Raw genomic sequence first — 19,631 nt, forward strand, 5'->3', positions numbered from 1 at the left:
AATATTATTACGTAATTATCGCGTCTCGCTGTGATTGCCATTCGACACAAAGCTGCGTTATCTACTCAGCCGCTCCATCTGTTTAACACCGAGTTAAAGGCACCTTTGAGTGCATTTACGGAGATGAAAAAAACATTCATTTGTTTTGGAATACTACACTCGGCGGGTAAAGAGATGTCTTTGATCTACGTTGTTACTATGCTATTAAAATTACCCTGCCACTTGGTTTGAGGAATTTCGCAGATAAAACGGACTACGGAACAAATGTGTCATCGTGAGGTATTGCGCTCCATGCCTTATATGTTCATAAAAATGGAGCTAAGTATTTCTCTTGCATTTAACAAATATACAAATGATCTGGCTCGATGGCGGTGCAATGGTCAGAGTGTGCAACTTGCAATCTGCCACTTCTCCCACAGGGCCCTCAATAGAATGAGCCGCTCTGTGGAGGAAGATGAACAGTATAATTGTTCTGCCAACAGACTCATACCCACCATAAAAGTGTGGCACTTTCATTACATGCTCAGGACTGTAAACAGGATGTGAATGCTGCCCACATGCTTGTTTGAACACCAAACCACTTTCATGTTTTACTTTTATACATTGTTGTTATTGTTAGGAGGGGAATGTCAGATGTTTGCCAACCTGCCAATTACATATATAAAGAGGTAGTCTTTATTTAAACAGGTTACCGCCATAAACATGTACAACTCTGGGAACCTCATGTGCCAGTAAAAATATGATAATTGGGTTTTTACCCTTCTATCTGGCAACAAAACTGACATCTTTTTTGTTTGTATTATGACTGCAGGTATTGCGGTCTATGCAAACATGACTCCATGTAAAAAGGTGTCAGTTTTGTTGCCAGATAGAAGGGTAAAAAAACAATTATCATGTACAACTCTCCCTAATGAATCAGGGTCACCAATGGAGATGGACATCACCCAATGCTAAACACAAATTCAGAAATATATTGATTACTTTCACCGTAGGTAAATAGCGATTGCACACAGGGCAAGACAAACAAAATAAAATAACGTCAAATTGTCTTGAATCAACCGGTGACCTCTTATTTCAAACCAGATGAGTGCTCAATGAGAAAACTTTATTTCAAAGGAGAACTGGGATAAATAATAAAAAAAATTGTATAAATATTATTAGATATTAATATATTTATATATAACCCATACATGCATAAATCAATTATATATTACTTAGATAGATTATATAGCAATATTAATGATCTATTTTACATTAACGTAAACATAATGTTACGTATTAATTATATATGATGCATTCATTATATATATTATAAATATAATAACTATTTACAGGCTACGTATTTGTGTGGGGATATTTTTTCTATAACCAAAAACACAAGCAGGCAGTGTCTTATTTTAAACATGGAACCAATTCGTAAATTCGTATTAATGGCCTTGGTTTATCGTACCCAAAACACAACTGTGATTTCAAAACTATTAAATACCACAATCACTCTGCTGATCCTTAAACTGTAAGAGAGACTACTCGATAGATCACTCTAATTTGCTTGCGATTACAAAATTGTCCGGCTCAAGCCACATATAAAGCCCAGCATCAACTGCGATTATTTTATTTGTATTAGTTTCCCAGACATAATAAGACACCTGTCAAGCCACGTCTGATGCCATCCTATCGGACTGAGCAGTGCTGAGGTTTATTATGCTTAACTCACAATCAGAAGCTAAAATCCATGTTGTGGATATCTCAGACTATCCTACTTCCTGGGGTGATAAAATAAGCACCGTTACGTGGGGAGTCAAGAGTGACTGACATAGACTGACCTCAACAACAAGAATGTGGAATGTCACGTACTGGCGGTTATGGCGATTGGCCGAGATGATTCTCCAAATCCCCCTGCTAATTTAAGCAGTGAGACAATTTGGTTTTATCTGGAAGTTGTTGATTGTTCAACAGTTAAAACAAAAAAAATTGTGCAAATGGATTCCATCAGCAGGGAAAAAAAAGAGGTCCCCAATGCAAACACAGCAGTGTCTTCAATTGTATTTCTCAAGCGGTGCTGTGTGGGAATGGTGACGCATGAATGGGGACACCAAGCCAAGCTTGAAGATGGCAGGGGCGAGACGAGGGGAGGGGTGGCGTCAGTTGTGGCATAGTTGGTGGCGGTGGTCGCTGGTGGAGGGAAAGTTCATATTTACATTCCGGGATGTGCTAATACTCCCAGACGAGATCACACGTTTTGATTCCCCAGGTCAGCGCATGATTGAGTCAGGCAGCCGAACACTTTGAGGTTAAGAGCAAACAGCACTCCGATTTCACAATCCACACCTGTGCCCATCCGCACCTCCGATTAGCATGGTTGGCTACGTACAATAGTTCAACATACATACATACGTACCAACACTCGATAAAGCCCACCGATTCCCAGATGCAGCGAATATTTTTTTTTTAAATCACCATAACTTCAGCCCAGTCTCCGAGCGCTGAGTGCAGCTTACGGTGAGAGAGTAGAGGCTCGAGCCGAGCGGCAGTGATTTGCACTGCGTGGATGTGCGTCAAGTCGCACGACAATCGAATCTGGCTCAGAAGCTCACGAGGAGCGAAGCTGGATTAGGTCCAAATGAAGTGGCCATAGCACTTACAACAACACGTGCCGAGGAAACACCTGCTGCTCGCAAATAAATAAAATAGCACCGGCACACACTGGCCCCTGACCTCATTTCCAAACACTCGCAAGTAAGCCGTTTGCTTGAAGGCTGCTGCGTTAGCGATATGAAAAGTGGTAAACAAGGCAAGGTCGGTCATACCTAATAATGACGTCATGCTGGTGTTATTTGTATTTTCTCCTGCCACTCTTGATTGCTTTTTATAAGTATGTTTGTGCATACGCACATGATCCTTCCACCACCTAATAGTTAAGCAAAATGTGGGGTGGCAGATGATAAAAGAAACGTGCCCAACAGAGTGTGAACCACGGAGATGGAATGATGAAATCAGTTCATGTGTAGATGCTCGATGTACCGTTGCGAGATGGCCATAGCTTGAAGAGGAATTCATCTAGCAGTGTATTGATCAGCACTGATGATCATATGAGTAGTGAATGTTTTAGAGTCTTCTGCGAACAGAAGTGCTGGCCTCAGATTTCTGAATCCGTTTTGGGTCTTCAGACCTGTACCTTCAGAGTTTCCATACCTACAAGGCCGACTACTATGCAAGCTACAGAATAACATTACGTGGTGGTTAGGTGACAGAGGTAGGGCTGTGACTAACATGAGGTCAGGATGACATTTTTTCTGTGACTTGTTCTCCACTTTAAGGTCAAAATCAGTGTCTTCAAACTTTAACGAGCATCGGGGTGGCATGAATCTGAGCTGATGGCGAAAATTCACATTCCTATCGCAGGAGGCAGTCTATACATATGCTGATTAATTGTGACTTCGGACAAAGTGATAATCTTTTTCATCAACCCAGATAAATGATGGGCTGAGTTAACCCCTCAGCTAGGATTTGAACACGTGACGTGCAAGTTCAGGGTTAAGCACTACCCGGTCTATATGTACATGCACGCATTCACATACAGTGTGTGATCATATGTATTTTAGTTTACTTGATTTGTTACACGGAATATTCTGTTGAGCCAGTTGCCCTGCTATTTTACAATATAGATCCGTAGTGCGTGAGCACAGCAGCAACAAATACATAATACAAAGACGTAAACATTGCAGAGAAAGAGTACAGGGCCCTTAACTAGATTGTTTAGCAGTCGTAAACAAAACAAACACGAATAAAAACAAAGTGAAAACATGATATGAGAGCAACACGTGCTGGTACATGGTATAAGCAAGCAAATGCATGAACATGTGCTTGTGAATGAAGAATCATTTGGTTTGCAAAACACACATCTAATGCAAATGCCACACCTACTCCACCATGAACTAGGCTCCACGGAGCAGCTTGCACCAATTACATTACAATTGTGCTATCAGAGATGCCATGGGATGAATAAATTACAACTGGAATCCTTGCAGCGATCAACACACCACCTTGTATGAGAGTACAACACTGTAAAACATCTATATTTCTTCTGAATGACATTGAAGAATCATTTGTATCGACACCACAAGCACACCATGGCAATTAAAATATATATTTTTTACGTTTAGATATGGAATACGCTGAAGAATGTAAAAAAAACATAATTTAACATGATTAGGTTTTTTTGACCATCGAATGAACCTATCAATGCACTCCACTTGAGAACTCAAGAGCAGCTAAAAACCCAGTCGAAATTTTAAAACAGATATTTACAGTTAAAGTGTTCTGAGAAGGCATTTACACCCTCAGCCATCCCGCCCACGTTGTGAAAACGGTTCCTGACCACGGCAACCCATCGCTCGCCGCTCGACACAAAACTCCTCTCTCACCTCGGCCGTGCTGGGGTCGACCGTCTTGAGCAGGTCGGACACAGCGGACGCGAGGCCTCGAGCTGCCTGCATCAGGTCCTGCCCGTTGGCCCCCTCATCGTCGAGTAGCGCAGCGAGCAGACGCACGCCCTTGGACATCTCCGTCAGGTTGGACGAGATGGTGGTGACGGCGCAGCCCACGGCCGTGTAGTCCGTGTCTGCGGGGTCTCCTGGGTGGCAGCAGCGGCGACAGCACATTCAGAACCCACCATGGGTCACCAACGAGGCTACGATATTGGCACGGAGGTCACCGGTGGTCACAGAATATTGGGAATGGCTGTGGCAAGGCCAGTCTTGCCGAAGGGGAGACCCGTGTTTGCTTCTCACAAAATGGTCTTCACTTCATGGATCTCGGAGGGATAATGGACTGCCTTAATATAAATATTCACATGTAAATTTATAATAATAAAGACATTATTTACAGAACTGTCAAATCTACTGTTGGATGAAGGCCCCCCCCATGCCATGTTGCTTCGTGGGGGTTGTTTACGCGTACTACACAACGCCGCTTGATGAGAGGGACACCCTTGAGATTGCCTGAAAGGCAACGTTAACATTGCCTTTGTTAACACTTCTTTTCCCAATTCAGGCAACACCCAAGTGTTGCTTATATTGACCGACTGCTTGCTTAAAGAGGATCACTGCTGTCCAATTGAAACAACAGCTATACCAATCCAGATGGAGTGTTGGCACAGTGGTTCACGTACTGTGTTCTGAAACCCGTTCACCCGAGTTCCATTCCCAACCACGGATAACATCGGTGGCGAGTGAATAAATGAACTGGTCCTGTGTCTCCTCCCCTTGGCCTAGCCTCCCCTTCATTAATCCACACTAACCAGCGTGGAGAAGTGTCGTTAAACAACCCAACACGACCGAAACAATGAGGGGAGGCCTTCACGCGCAAGTGGAAATGACGAATGGCTGTGATTTTTTTATTACAGATGTTTTACACGCACCTGGGTAGAGTGATGAAATGCTGTGACATCATACGGCACAAAACCAAAGATGCTTACAACAACAAACCACCTATCAAGTACCTGCGGTGAGGTTGACGACGGAAGCCGTGTGAGCGGTGATGGCGTCCACCTGCGAGTGGATTTCATGCTTTGACTCGTCCATCTTGTTCCGACGCCACGACTGGGATTCCTGCAAGAAGCCGCACCTTGATAAGACGCCAGACCTCTCACGTTGGGAGATGAACAACGTTATTTGCAAAGTGACCCTTTTCCTGCCTCCTGTATACCAGGTGAGGAAGTTAAAATCTCACCACCATGGCACCGCCAATATGAGAGAGTCAGGGGTTCTGGAGGCAAAGAGTCACTCTGAACGTGTGACCAATTGAAGTATCGTTTTATTTAACCTGCGGATGAAATAAAACCCATTCAGACACATGAAACAGAGCCTCTTTTGCAAGGGTGGGGTATAGTATAACGTTACCCCTGACCACAAGCAAAATCATCTCTGTGTTGTGGGTGTACGCTGCGTCGCGAGACCCACGACTGTGGGCTCGTGGCGCTGTAAAGTGAAACCGCTCGATTTGCTTTTAAATCGATCTACATTTCCTTCCGTATGTCCTATCCAAGTGCCCGCCACTTTCATTCAAATGGCAATGCTCACCAAGCTCCAGACAATTGCGACCACGAACACTTACCTAACATAAAACTAAAACTTAAGTGTGAGGTTTAAAATTAAAATGTAATGTTGTAAAGAAATTTTGTCAATCCACTGCTGAATGAAGGTCCCCGCATGCCGAGTCAGTCATGGGGGTCGTTTGATCATACTTCACGACGCTGGTCATTGTGGGGTGGTGAAGGGAGTCGGTGCCGAGTTTGTGAAGTGTTAGGGTTAGTTCTGTTATTATAAACAGAAATCAGTCAATGATTGTTATCGATAACCAACAAAACGGATTTTTTTTTATTTTACCAGGTAAAAGTAAACGATTATTTGTATTGAAGCACTCACTGGATACAGTAAATCTAGCTGTGATGGTCCCACCTGATGACGGAGACTTGTCTTGCCTCCGAAACGTCGTGATTTATAATTTTTATTTCTATTATTATTTCTATTATTTATTTTTACCTACGTGACTTTACCGAAAAAACCTATGAGTATGAATCCTTGCAGTCACGAAAGATTCAAATATAGAATGATTTGTATTGAAGATAATCACTAATAGTGTAATTGACATTTTTTCTGAATTACTCTCAATTAAAGTCATTGATGACCATTGTCATAGTTTGCAAACTGACACAAAGAAAAGATAATGGGAAACATCTCCCACAGACAATGGCACGTGTGCAAAAGTGATCAAGTGGTCCAATTATACTGGCTTTGCAAAACGTGTCTTAAAAGTGCTGTCGCAAAGGATCCTAATTAATTTGCTTCGTACATTCGAGCACTCGCAGACCTTAGCGAGTGTACCGTAGCAACGGCTGAAAGGGTTGCGTCTTCAATGCGTCGTGTTTTAACATTTACGTGCGATAATTGTGTCAAGAGCGTTATCTCCCTCACTTCCGACTCAAGTTCGGTCGCTTAGAAAAATGTGCGTGGGCCTGCAATCGACACACTGCACTGTGCTACAGGCGCTATCGTGTTCCTGCATCCAAGCAGGGTATAGATTAGGGAGGTGGGCGGTGCGAATGGGGGATACTCACAGCGTCATCGCCAAGGGGCGGCAGGGAATCCATGTCTCCCAGGTCCCCGTGTGCCTGCTGCACGGCCTGCATGCTGGACGTTATGGTGCCCACAAGAGCCTGCTGCGCTGAAGACTGCACATGTACGCAGGCATGCACGCATACACGCACACGTGGGCAGGCAGGCGCAACATTAACATCCGCTCGCCAGTCTCACATGGGTAGAGATTTTAAAGCTGTTATTAAACAGCAACTGTTGTATAATAATGTTGCCTTCACCAATTTTTTTTTTGTTCGATCCTGCTCCACTTAGCATGAGCTCCAACGATGAGAAAATATAACTTAATTTGGGTCTAACTATGTTGCGAATCATAAAAAAATATATAAAAATTCATGCTGCACACGCAAAAATGATGTGATTGGCTGGAATGAGGTCGCACAGACTTGACAGCATCGTTGGGGGCATCGAGTCGTAAATTAAGAAAACGGTGGCCGATTTTCGGTGGGAAGTTGTACAAAAGAATTACAAATAAAATCACGTTCCAGAGATCATTATTACACGTCCCCTAATTTAAGCAATTATTTGCCTATATCCCCTGCTTAGCTCATGTGCGCTGCTGGGGAAGGGCCATTTATGCAGGAGCAGATGGTTGGCTCTCAAGCCTCTATACCAGCCAGTAAAAAGTATTAATGATGAAATATATGGGCCGTGACTGACTATAACGGCTCAATAAAGTGCAACTGTGCTGCAAAACAAAAGCGACAAAGTTTGCAATATTTCACTAAAGCTGCCGTGGAGAATTTGGAAGGTAAAACAAAAAGTCGCGTGCAGAAACGTTTCTTAATTGACCACCAACTGAGAAGCAAAGCACACGAGGCTGCAGTCACACGGGGGGGGGGGGGGCAAGCGGCATTTTCCTTATCACCTTTGATATCTCTGCCAGTGTATTCATCATTTACAATGTGACAGGCGACACACGTTACGAGCCAAGTTTACATGCAGGAGGCCCATGGCCTGGGAAAGTTATCACTTTCTGCCCATGTCCAGGGCTGAGGAGTTATAATCAGGTCATCGGGGGCTGCAGTGCAGTTTGCAAGTGACATTACGAATTCACCAACATTCCTGCGTTCATCACCCTAATAGAACATAGGGGAAAGCATCGTTAGTGAGCACCATAGGGGCAAGGGCTGTTAGTGAAGGCCGGCATGGAACATGACCATCTTTGACTCCCCAGTGCGGATGGTTATAAACTGCACCGGGCACTCACTTAAGGCCAAGTTAACCTAGGCGAGGCCTAAGACAGATCTACATGCCAGTTGTCATGAATGTGCTTGGTGGGAAATCAAACCCAAGTCACTCGGCTCGTAACGTAGTGTGATGAATTGTGCACCAAAGAAAAAAACAAAAATCCCCCGTATAGCCTTAACAGACTGGAGGAGCAAGTCTGGAGGAGCAAGTGCTGTTAGTGAGCACTAGTGCACTGCACACACACACACACACGTCCATGCGACTTATACATTCTAAAGCTAACACTCAATTATATACTCAATCGTCAACATCACTTTATCATTGAAAAGGTGAAAAAAATCCATTCAAAAGTATACTTCGCAAATTGTCTTTTTCAAACATTATTGGTATATTGGACAGTGATGAAGAAACACACACATATATATACCCTGGCTGTATGTAGTCTGTCCTGTCCTCTTGCAATTAATGTTTACTGTAAACAGTCCCAGATTGAACTCACTAAATTTACAAAATGAGTGCGACACTTTTGCAAGTAATGGGCTAATATTAGCAAATACAAGGTATTGTCTTCGTGGCCTTTCTCGTAACAGAATGTACCTGACAGTCTGGTGACTGATGCAACATATTAACCCTTTCCCATTCCAATGACGTACACGTACAGGATCGTAAGTAAAAGGCCATGCGGCAGGGCATGTGGCACAGTTTGGAGCCAGCTATCACAGAGTGCGGTTGTGTCGCTACAGTTCTCTGCGGTGAGTACTTCTCTTAAAACAGTGGCGCTATGCCTCGCCAAATAAAATGTAACGCAAACCGCTTGCGCATTCCGAGATACAGTGGTCAACGGGATCCACTCTGCAACTTGGAAACGTCTCGGATCGGGCAAAGGGTTAATACAAAAGATTACTTTCATGGCAATCAAGGCAATCTTAGCTATCGGAGCGGCGGCACTCACCAGCGGGGGCATGTGGCCCTTGTGCATCTGTCCGCTGGTGACCTGCTGCTGGGCCACGGGCATCATGCCCCAGTTGACGGTGTCCGGCCCGCCCGCGCCCGGCCTCATGATGGCCGGCAGCGCCACAGAGGCATGCTCCACCTTGCCCACGCGGTTGTACTGCTGCTGCAGGATGGTGGACCTGAGAGGAACGGCGAGCGGTAGAGAGGGACCCGCCGGGGTTGAGCAGGAGAGGGCGGTGGACTGCAAACAGCGCGAGCGTTTCCTCCCGAGGCATGCGTATGCTTAAGCGTTGGGAGAGTTACTTCTGCAGAGTAATCGGTTCCTGATTGGCCATTGCTCGAGGTTTTACAAGCAACCGTTTTGAAGTCATGTGTTTGGCACTTTGCAACCGAGAGGAGAAAATGAAATTAAAATTAATAAAAATAAAATAATAAAAATCACGACGTTTCGGAGGCAACACAAGTCTCCGTCATCAGGTGGGACCGTCACAGCCAGATTTTCTGTATCAAGTGCAGCAAAACTGGCTGTGACGGTCCCACCTGATGACGGAGACTTGTGTTGCCTCCGAAACGTCGTGATTTTTATTATTATTTTATTTTTTATTAATTTTAATTTCATTTTTTTACCTACGTGACTTTACCGAAAAAACTAAGAGTATGAATCCTTGCAGTCACGAAAGCTTCAAATCTAGAACCGAGAGGAGGTCCACTGTGGAGGCGGAGGAATGTGATCAGCTGGTGTGCAGATGCTAGGTGGATTGTTACATCGAAGGAATGGGCAAAGTCAGTGGTGGATTGGGGAGGCCTTCATCCAGCAGTGGATTGATAATGGCCAATGATGATGATGACTGCAATGTAATTGTTGGGAAATAATTGGTTACAGTTAATGCCGAACTCTAAATCAATGACCAGATTCTGTTTCCGACGATCTCTTATTACACTATTTGCGGTGTATAACTGGATCACCGCTACTTACCATGCAACAGATTATTATAGTTCATGATAAATTACAATTTTTTGACAATGACACAAGGAATCCAAAGGCAATTAAAAGGCAGGCGTGATCACGTGAGCAGCTCACTCGGCTGAATGTGAGGACAGCAACGGCCAGCATACAAAATCATTCCACAAAGTCTACGGTCAGAGTAGAGGGCTGTAATTTAGAAGCATAAGTCAACCTGAAATTGTTAATTCGAAGAAAGCATTGTGGATTCATGATGTGATCTTTATATCACGCTTGCTGTTGTTCCCAAAATAACATAGCCTCATGACCTCAAAATAACCCAAGTTAAAAAAAATGACCATTCCCTCCCCATCCCCCTTTCAATTGTTTTGCTAATGCCTGTAGCAAATTTTTGTTACGTTAAATTTAATCATAACAAATTAATCAGCCAGAAGATGGAAATAGTATTTGACTGCACACGCAAGGAGGAGCATTATATATATACCGAATGGAATTACACAGTTACCTGCCTCCATTGGTAATCTGACGGCATCAATGAGTTAATTATAATGCGTCCCTTGTGATTGACACACTCGAGGTTCGCGATTTCCTGTGCTTCATCCCACTAGCCGCAGTGCACAGCAAGGAAAAGCGACTCTGGGAATTCAAGTACAATATAAAATTACAATGTTATGAACCCCATTTATCAAAGTGGCTCTTGCAATTCACGGACATTGCCAGGGCACCTCTTCTCAAAGGCGGTGTAGAAACCAGAGGTCGCAACCGGGTACCCGATACCCGTACCCTACCCGATACCCGGCTACCCGTACCCGGCCGGGTACGGGTACGGGTACCCGTTTGCGACCCTGGTGCGGCTGGGTACAGGTACGGGTAAGGAATCAAAACCCATTTGCGACCTCTGGTAGAAACCCACGGCAAAGTGTCTCTCTCCGCAAACAAGCAAGAGGGCACCATTCATTCCTGTTGGTGGCTCAAAGCACATGGTGGAAAATCCACATTTTCATTGCAGGGGCCAGTATCTATCTGCTGCTCTATTTAAGACCGGGAGCAAGAGGAGAGCCTCACCATTCTGGCAAATTACCCGATGAAGCTGGATGTAATTACCAGCGAAACGTCGTACTCAAATTATAAATGATGTTGATTCACTCTTCAACACACCGGTGGGCTAAAGTAGTGAACTATTTGTCCTTTGTAAACGTGACACAATTTTTACTGTTTGGCCGTGTCGGGTGGTGGGGGGTTACGACACATTTATAAATAACGCGATCTGACCCAAAAACCTTTATTATGAATCTACAATAAATTAGTACCCCCTTTTTTATTCGATACCAGTGAGATGATGTGCCAAATTACTCACAGATTGTGATGTGTACCTGAGCCGTTCTTTGAGCCGAGTGCTTTGAGCAGCGCCACCCGGTCGGTGTTCTCATGAAGCACGGTGGGTGTTTATCTTTCAATCAAAGTCACACGTGAATTTCTTCCACTACAAAGCAATCTCCTGGTATATTTGGGATGTGCATGGCTCACGGTTAAAAAAAGAAATTCTCCACAGTCCAATCCACCCCCAGATTCTCCGGCCGTGTTCACAGCCACTGCCGGCACTGCAGCTGAATCAAACCGATGCGCTTATCGTGACATTTTTAAGCCCCTTTCAGTTCAATGTCACTGGCAAATATGCCTGGAAGTACTTCACTACAGTTTTTTGTTAATTAGGATTTTATGAAACAACAGGCCCATGACAACGCTTTAGGTGACAAAACCGGACGGGGACAAACACGGGGCCCTCAGAGCTGGGGTGTGGGTGGGGGGGGGTCTACATCTATCGCCTCTTTCACACAAAGGAATTGCGTTGGGAAGCCAATGTGCTTTGATCTGGGTGGGGGAAGGGATGGTAAGGGAAGAAGGTGGGTGGGGGGGTGTACATTCAACTTACGGAGGGGTTGTCACAGGCCTCCAGGGGAAACAAGAGTCGGGGGTATGAAAGGGGAGGTGGGGGCTGGGGGATCGAGCTAAAATAAAAAAAACACAAGTGCGGTGGTCGTACGTCCACGTTCCCCCACCACCTGCCCGAAAGTCGCCCTCGACGGGATAGTGAGGGGTTAAATAGCGCTCTCCCTCGGTCCCTGTCCCCCAGCCCCCTTGACTGATTCATTTCACTTCAGGTTTTGCACCAAAGGGAACCATTTGAAGAACTTCACTATTTTAAACTGTGTGGCCTTTTTTTTAGATGTAGTATTTTCTTTCAGATAATAATCCCACAATTTATGATGCAATACATGTTTTCCCTTACTTATATTTTTTTTCCCCTGAAATTTGATCCAATGTGTTGGGGGGCAGTCGACATGGCCCAGCAGTTGCACGTTCGCAGCTTATTGCAGAGATTCGCTGTTCAATTCCACTGAATGAACCGTAATATATTCACCGTCTGTTTCACTTGTGGACATTAAAGATCCTTTTTCTTCATCTTATTCTGCGTCTTCTTCATCTTCTTCCGTACGGCTGATGTCGATGCAGAGCAACAAGTGACGATTTCACATTCAGGTGGCCAAGCCAGACAACCGCATCAGGAGCAGCGGAGTTGTATCGCTGTGATTGTCTCCTTCGTATTTGTGGATTGGGCATTGCATCATTGCGAGTTGTATGGTCGGTTCTGGATGGATACCATCGCAATTTGGAGAGTTTTGAATATTCCATTTGTGTATCAGGTATAGAATATTTGTGCGAATGCGGTTGAGGGTGGACCTAGATCCTGTCATTTAATTCTAATAAGAGGAGCTCATTATGCGCTGGCATAATAGTCCAAATGTTCAAAATTAAAAAACTTACTCGTAAATGTCTTTATTAGGAAACACATATAAATCGTTGCCCTCCCCCCTACTGCAAACATTTAAACGGCTCCTTCTGAAAAAGAGTCTCGAGACTCATTGAGGCTTTCCTGGGTAAACTAATTTTACATTCAGTGAATAATACACAAAGCCTGCATTTTATAAAACAAAACATTTAAACAGTGTTAAAAACATACTTTTTGGGCGAGACGGATTCTTCGAGCATCGTAGATTCCTCATCGCCCTCCAGCCCAAACCTGTCCTTTGCTTGTTTCTGTCAACAAAAAATATAATTTAAAATAAAAATAACCTTTTTCACTTTGCCATCTGCTCACAGTTCAAGGTTGACAAAACAAATGCAAAAAAAAAACATGCCTGGGGTATTCAGCTATAGCTGAATACTTTTTCCCAATAATCAAGCTGGGTTCACCCAGGTGAACACTATCTTTTGTGCAATGAAGCCCACCCACAAGGTATGTTATCGACCAACAGAAATAAACATGGTACTTTTGATTGCCTAGAAACTTTCGTTTTGAATTCCCTTCAACAACAGCCCATTGGGATAATTCACGAATACGATGAATAAGGTTCCACCTCTTTTGTTCACAAGAACCAAACCATAAAAAGCCATCTATGCTGGATCACAAGTCAAACGTGCTTATTGTCACGCTCACCTTTTTGAGGATGATGTCAATGTATCCAGCAATGAGCTGGGAAATTTGCTCGCCTTCTGTCGTCTGCACTGAGTAGTATCCCACTTGGTAGTCGCCAAAGTCCTGGAGTGCACGCACAGGCGTGCACGTGCATGCAAGCACACGCAATAAAGACAAATGTCACGGGGGAGGAAATTTGTAGGCCGACACTGGTAGCATGACTTTTGCCTCCACAGTGTTCATGTTTAAGTACTCATTTCGGGCTGAGACGACCAACAATGCACAAGCTAACACTTGCTTGTGATGTATGCATGACTGGGAATTGAACCCAGGTTTGTGGATCATAACAGTGTCAAAACCCTCTACACTGCCAACTCTCATAAGTCATATGCAAAGATCCCCCATATAGCCTTAACTTGGGGCAAGTGCTGTCCCGAGTGGTGATGTTTATACACCGCACTCGGAAATCATTTGAGGCTGGGTCGACCAACGGGGTGTCAAGGACCAGTTCATATAATCGCCACTGGTATTGGCCTTGAGCGGAAATCAAACTCGGCTCTCCGGGTTCGTAGTGCAGCGCGTTAACCACTGTTCCACCACTCCCCACATACATACACGCTCACACAAACACAACGGCTGCCACACTCTACGCTTCATGCTCACGATGCTGCCTACACTATTTGCTCCCCAGGAGTGCTTAAGTAGATCAAATGAGACTATGAAAGCAGTTTCAGAAGTCCTTTCTCATGCCATATATCACTTTGGCCAACTGGCTTGTGTAGCAGGCTTAATTACCATCTTGTTTGAGAGAGTAACCATCCAGCACACAACAACCAACAAAATCAAAAAGCCTGCAGGCTTTGCTCACACACAATCATCACAGCTTGGGACACGTGCCACCGTGTATTCAGGGAAGTCATCACGCCACACTCTGTATTAATGCACTGCCAGTGTTAACGGTGCTTTGCCGTGTTCCCTGCTGTGCTACGTGGAGCCAGCGACTTTGTTTGGCAAAGCTGATTTTTACGGGCATGTGAGAATGTGAGAGTGAGTTTGCAGAGTCCATCACACGTAGCGCAGCCAATGAGGCTGTGAATGTATTGCACTCCTATCCTGACTCAAGCAAGAGAAAAGACAGTTTCTCTGCTGTTCTACAAATCTAAGCCCCTCTTACAGAGTTAAGCCATTGGCCAAATCATTGACCTGTTATTTTTAACCATGCAATTAAATGAAATTATGGTGATGTGTTTTTTTTGGCTGTAATTGGAAGTGGTGCAGTTGGGATGCATAGCAAGTGGTGGGAGATGTGCCAACATTTCGAAAAAGTAAAAGTGATGCTTATCACAAATCGAACAAGGTCACCCCAAGATGTCCGTATTAAAACGGGCCACAGTTATAATGTTGCTGTTCGTTATTGTCCTTTCTCAAATGTTGTTTTATCAATCACGGCTGAAACTAGGGCACCCCAAGATTTCATTTTTAAAGATAACATTGTACCCCGACCCTAACCTTCCGATGTCGCCTAGAACCCTGCGCAGTGAAGGTTTGGCCTCCTTCAGTCAAACACTAGGCCGAAGGAGGTGAACAGATAAAATAAATCATGATCAGGATGTGTAAAAAGAGGGGCTGGGAGGTGAGTGGACAACATGGGATGGGGAAAGAAGGGAACAAGGCCACGATGTTCATCACACACACAACTAGGTACGATTCTGCACCTCCGGTTAGCACGGTAGGCTACGTAACGGTGCCTTACAATTCAAGATTTGAAGCTTTTAGCTGTGACGGTCCCACCTGATGACGGAGACTTGTGTTGCCTCCAAAACGTCGTGATTTATTATTTTATTTTATTTCCATTATTAACTTTTAATTTTATTTTTTACCTACGTGACTTTACCGAAAAAACCTAAGTGCAACACAAGTACACACACACATATACAATTCTGGTACAGAGAAGGTCTGGCACGCATTTGAAGTGCAGTGGAAAATGTCAGACTATTCCTTCCACCACCCCGCCCGCCCCGTAGCCGCGCACGAGGATCACGAGGTGAGATTTACGCACGAGGGTGAAGCTCTTGGGGGAGGCGGCCCAGCGCTTGACGGTGGTGAGCGGCCATTCCTGCATCACCTCCTTGGTGCGCTCGTCCACACGCAGCACCGACTCCTTGGTGACACCCAGCAGGCGAGGCACCAGCTTGTTCTTGCTCTTCATCTTTTCCTGGGTGACAAAAACGCGCGCACAAGTAGCAACGCGAGCCGACGGCAGAAGCGCTGTTCAATGCATCAAAAGTCGTAGGGATCTCTCCGCTCAAATATCCACAAACTTGTGTTTCATTCTAGATTTGAAGCTTTCGTGACTGCAAGGATTCATGCTCTTAGTTTTTTCGGTAAAGTCACGTAGGTAAAAAATGAAATTAAAATTAATAAAAATAAAATAATAATAAATCACGACGTTTCGGAGGCAACACAAGTCTCCGTCATCAGGTTTCATTGGCAGCCTTGAGCTGGTATGCATTTCAATGATGGGGGGGGGGGGGGGGCTAGTGTCTCCTGTGCCAGGCACAAGATGGTCAAGGTAAAAAGATAAATGTGCAGTGAAGCAGTTGCCTTCCCATGCCATTGCTGGTAGAAGGGAGCTCGAGAGAGGCCCTCTACAGGATATTTGGGTTATTTTCCCAAAAATGCGATGGTGGTGAACACACACAATCCGGCACTGTAAAGGTAAGGGTTGGCGGGTCATGCAGATGTACAACTTGGACTGTGAGGTGGACATTAGATGCCAGAACGGAAAATGGGTTTATTTAGACCTGTGGAGTATTTTGAGTTTCATCCCCTCACATGTGTGGGTTTCCTCCAATTGCTACGATGTCCTCTTATGCGAAGAATACTCTGTAACCCTTTCCCATTCCAACGACGTACATGTTTTTCTTACAATTCCATTCCGATGATGTAACACCGCACAACACTTGTTAGAAGTAAAAGGGACAATTTGACTTTGCTGTTAAAGTGTCTTAATTGAGCTTTAGTATTTACACAATCTGAATAAATTCCTTAAAAACCATGCACACTTACAGACTAAGCCACTTGCTCCCACACAGATGGATGAGAAAAAAATTGCACACGTACACAGGATGTGCACACACACTCAAGCAAACTGGCTGGCACTGCACAAGACTAATACCCATAGCCAGACTAATTTAACAAGACCAATAGTTGCATCCAATGTCAATCCAGACTGCCCGACTGCACAAGCTGGCAGCGAGAATATTCATACAGTTTACATAAATATACTAAACTGTGGCTAGAACAATTTGGTGCATCGTGGAAATAAATGTTGATTTTATTCTTTATTTGTCTTAAAAAAGCAGAGAAACAAAACCAAGAACAACATCACATCCCAGGCTGGCCACCTCCCAATCCCAACTCAATAAATGTCAGAAGCTTGCCCCTTTCTTCTATTCAGCAGTGTAGACTGGCATCTAAACTAAGCAACTTATTTCAAAGTGTTTTTACATGCCAAAACTTCACCTGTCATATTGGGCATGTATCTATATTAATAATTATGCATATAATCATATTGGCATAATTTATTTCTGGTGTAAAAAACCCACAATATAACATACTTCCAGCCAGAAGGTGCTTTGGCAGTGGCCAATTCACATCTAAAAGTCCTACTTAATCCATTATTCATCCATTCAGGGTGAATAAAACAAGTAACACTGTGGTAAGTCAGCAGAGGCTCTCCGGAAGAGAGATAGTCTCCACCACTGGGATGTGACATGACACAGAAGTCGGCTTTCATTGCTCGCCACACAAAAGCCAATGTCTGCTCGTGGCTACTGCAGCGGGCAGCTGGGAGGCCATTTCTCACCTTCACGAGGAAGAAGGACACTCCGTAGGTACGCAGCGAGCGAGCCAACTTCACGTACTTGGACTTGGCCGTGATCTCATTGAACTCGCCGCACTCCTTGTGAGCCTGCCTCAGGAGAAACAAAAGAAGTGACACGTTCACTCGCATATCCCCTCCTAAACCAAAACAATAACGGTAAACATCGTGGAAATAAATGTTCCTTGTTATTCAGATCGTATTCTTTAAAGGGCATCCATGGCAAGATGCTTACGACGCAACAGCGGCCAGATGGCACTGGTCACACACGACTCCACTCGCAAGCAGAAGGTTGTGAGTTTAAAACCAAAGTCAAAGGTTGACTCGGCGCATAATCTTCCTGACCCAACACAGTGAGTGCCGGTTTGCGAAGAACTGACATTGCATGTCCTCTGGATAGGCTCGCCCATGCGAAGGGAATGTGCAATTTCCACCACTCGTTCAGGGCTAGCAAAGGAGATGAGCGCTTCCCCATTGCTTATTTACATGAGAGGCACGATGGCTTTTACATTGAGTGATAGGTAAAACAAAGACGATACACTTTGACGTGTATGCAAGCAAAGAACTAGAGGAAAAATGACAGCATGTGTGCATAAATCATTAAGTAAAATAAATAGAGTTTTCATATTCATTCATAATGGGGCCAATGGCTTGTGAAGGCAACCTACCACAGATATAAACAAATACCTAAACCGATTAGCACGATTGGCTACATACAGTGTGAAAGAAGTTCAACATACATACATCCCAACATCGACGTAATGATGTCTGTTAGAAGAAAATGTGGATTTTCATATCTCAAAATATGGCTCACATCTAAAATGCAATGTTATTATGCCATTATATTCTTCCAGGTCATTAATTCATTTTCAGCGCTGGAGGGAAAAACCAGAGGACCTGGAGAAAAAGCTATGAGACCATGCAAACTCAAAAAATACAGGCATCTGGGCTGGGATCGAACCCACGCGCTCCTGCATACCAGGCGAGGTAGTTAACATCTCGCCACCGAATCTTCCCATGCTTATTATATCCGATTGTGACCTAAGCCCATATATATATTTTTTAGTCTTCATATCTTAAAATCACAATTTTATTACTTGCTTACTTTTAGGATCACTTTATTCATATTGACACACATCCTGTTGAGTTAACACCCATGATGCTGGCAATTACACAAGATGCTAGTGAGTCACATCGATGCATTGCAGTGTACAAAAAACTTTTACAAAATATTTTCATCACAGTTTATTTGTTACATGGAAAGTCCCAATTAGCCAGTTATCCAGTTAGTTCCCAAGGGAGATCAGTGGTGCATCAGCTCAGAATAACGTAAAAGTTATCCGTAGGGGGAAAAGGCACCAACGGAAGAAAACGCGTCAAAGGTATACACAAAAAAATAGTGCCCAAAAAACCAACAATAATACCAAAAAATAACTGGAAATCAACACCGAAAGGGATGTGATTAAACCACACATCTTAAATTTGATCATTCATTTGAGGGGGAAATATCATACCTGAAAAATCTTCTTTTCTGATCCTTTCTGTTTCACATACTCCTTGGGCAAAAACTCCTTTAAACTGAAAAGACAAACACCATCTAATAAGAAACACAGACTTACATGTTAAACATTCTTGTATAAATACTTGTACATCACTTTCATGTTAAAATATTCGGCCCATTGACATTGTCATTAGACCTACTTGACCTATAACTGGACAGTGGAAAGTTTAAATTCTGCCAGAGGGTTTAGAAGCTGACTACCACCATGTAGAAAATCAAAAGTGGTCATCCTATGGAGAGACTGGCACCCAATAAGGAAATTCCCACCAATGATTCGGGGCCTCTTACATATATGAGCACCGCTGCCCCATACCCACTTGTTTTGAATTTTTCAAACCAATGTACAGCTGCAGATAGCATTTGTTCTTAAAAATTAAAAAACGTGCAGGAAACTTTTACCAGGTAAGGTCCACTAAGCTATACGGCTCTTTTTCAGAAACGGTCTG

The 19,631-nt window shown here is 43.9% G+C and overlaps 1 protein-coding gene across 5 annotated transcripts in view; it reads right to left on the minus strand.

Moving 5' to 3' along the window:
* The window catches only part of LOC144954508 (talin-2-like), a 230,513-nt gene that overhangs the window by 84,473 nt on the left and 126,409 nt on the right, over positions 1 to 19,631 (minus strand). For all 5 annotated transcript variants that reach the window (XM_078884986.1, XM_078884982.1, XM_078885003.1 and 2 more), the window contains 9 exons: positions 19,139 to 19,202; positions 17,610 to 17,714; positions 15,801 to 15,956; positions 13,763 to 13,864; positions 13,286 to 13,362; positions 9,298 to 9,478; positions 7,118 to 7,231; positions 5,501 to 5,609; positions 4,425 to 4,633 (listed from right to left, as the gene is read on the minus strand). In XM_078884986.1, the coding sequence (XP_078741112.1) occupies positions 4,425 to 4,633; positions 5,501 to 5,609; positions 7,118 to 7,231; positions 9,298 to 9,478; positions 13,286 to 13,362; positions 13,763 to 13,864; positions 15,801 to 15,956; positions 17,610 to 17,714; positions 19,139 to 19,202 (1,117 nt within the window). The remainder of the gene's footprint in view (positions 1 to 4,424; positions 4,634 to 5,500; positions 5,610 to 7,117; positions 7,232 to 9,297; positions 9,479 to 13,285; positions 13,363 to 13,762; positions 13,865 to 15,800; positions 15,957 to 17,609; positions 17,715 to 19,138; positions 19,203 to 19,631) is intronic.

This window comes from Lampetra fluviatilis, chromosome 3 (genome assembly GCF_964198595.1).
Source record: "Lampetra fluviatilis chromosome 3, kcLamFluv1.1, whole genome shotgun sequence".
NCBI lineage: Eukaryota > Metazoa > Chordata > Hyperoartia > Petromyzontiformes > Petromyzontidae > Lampetra > Lampetra fluviatilis.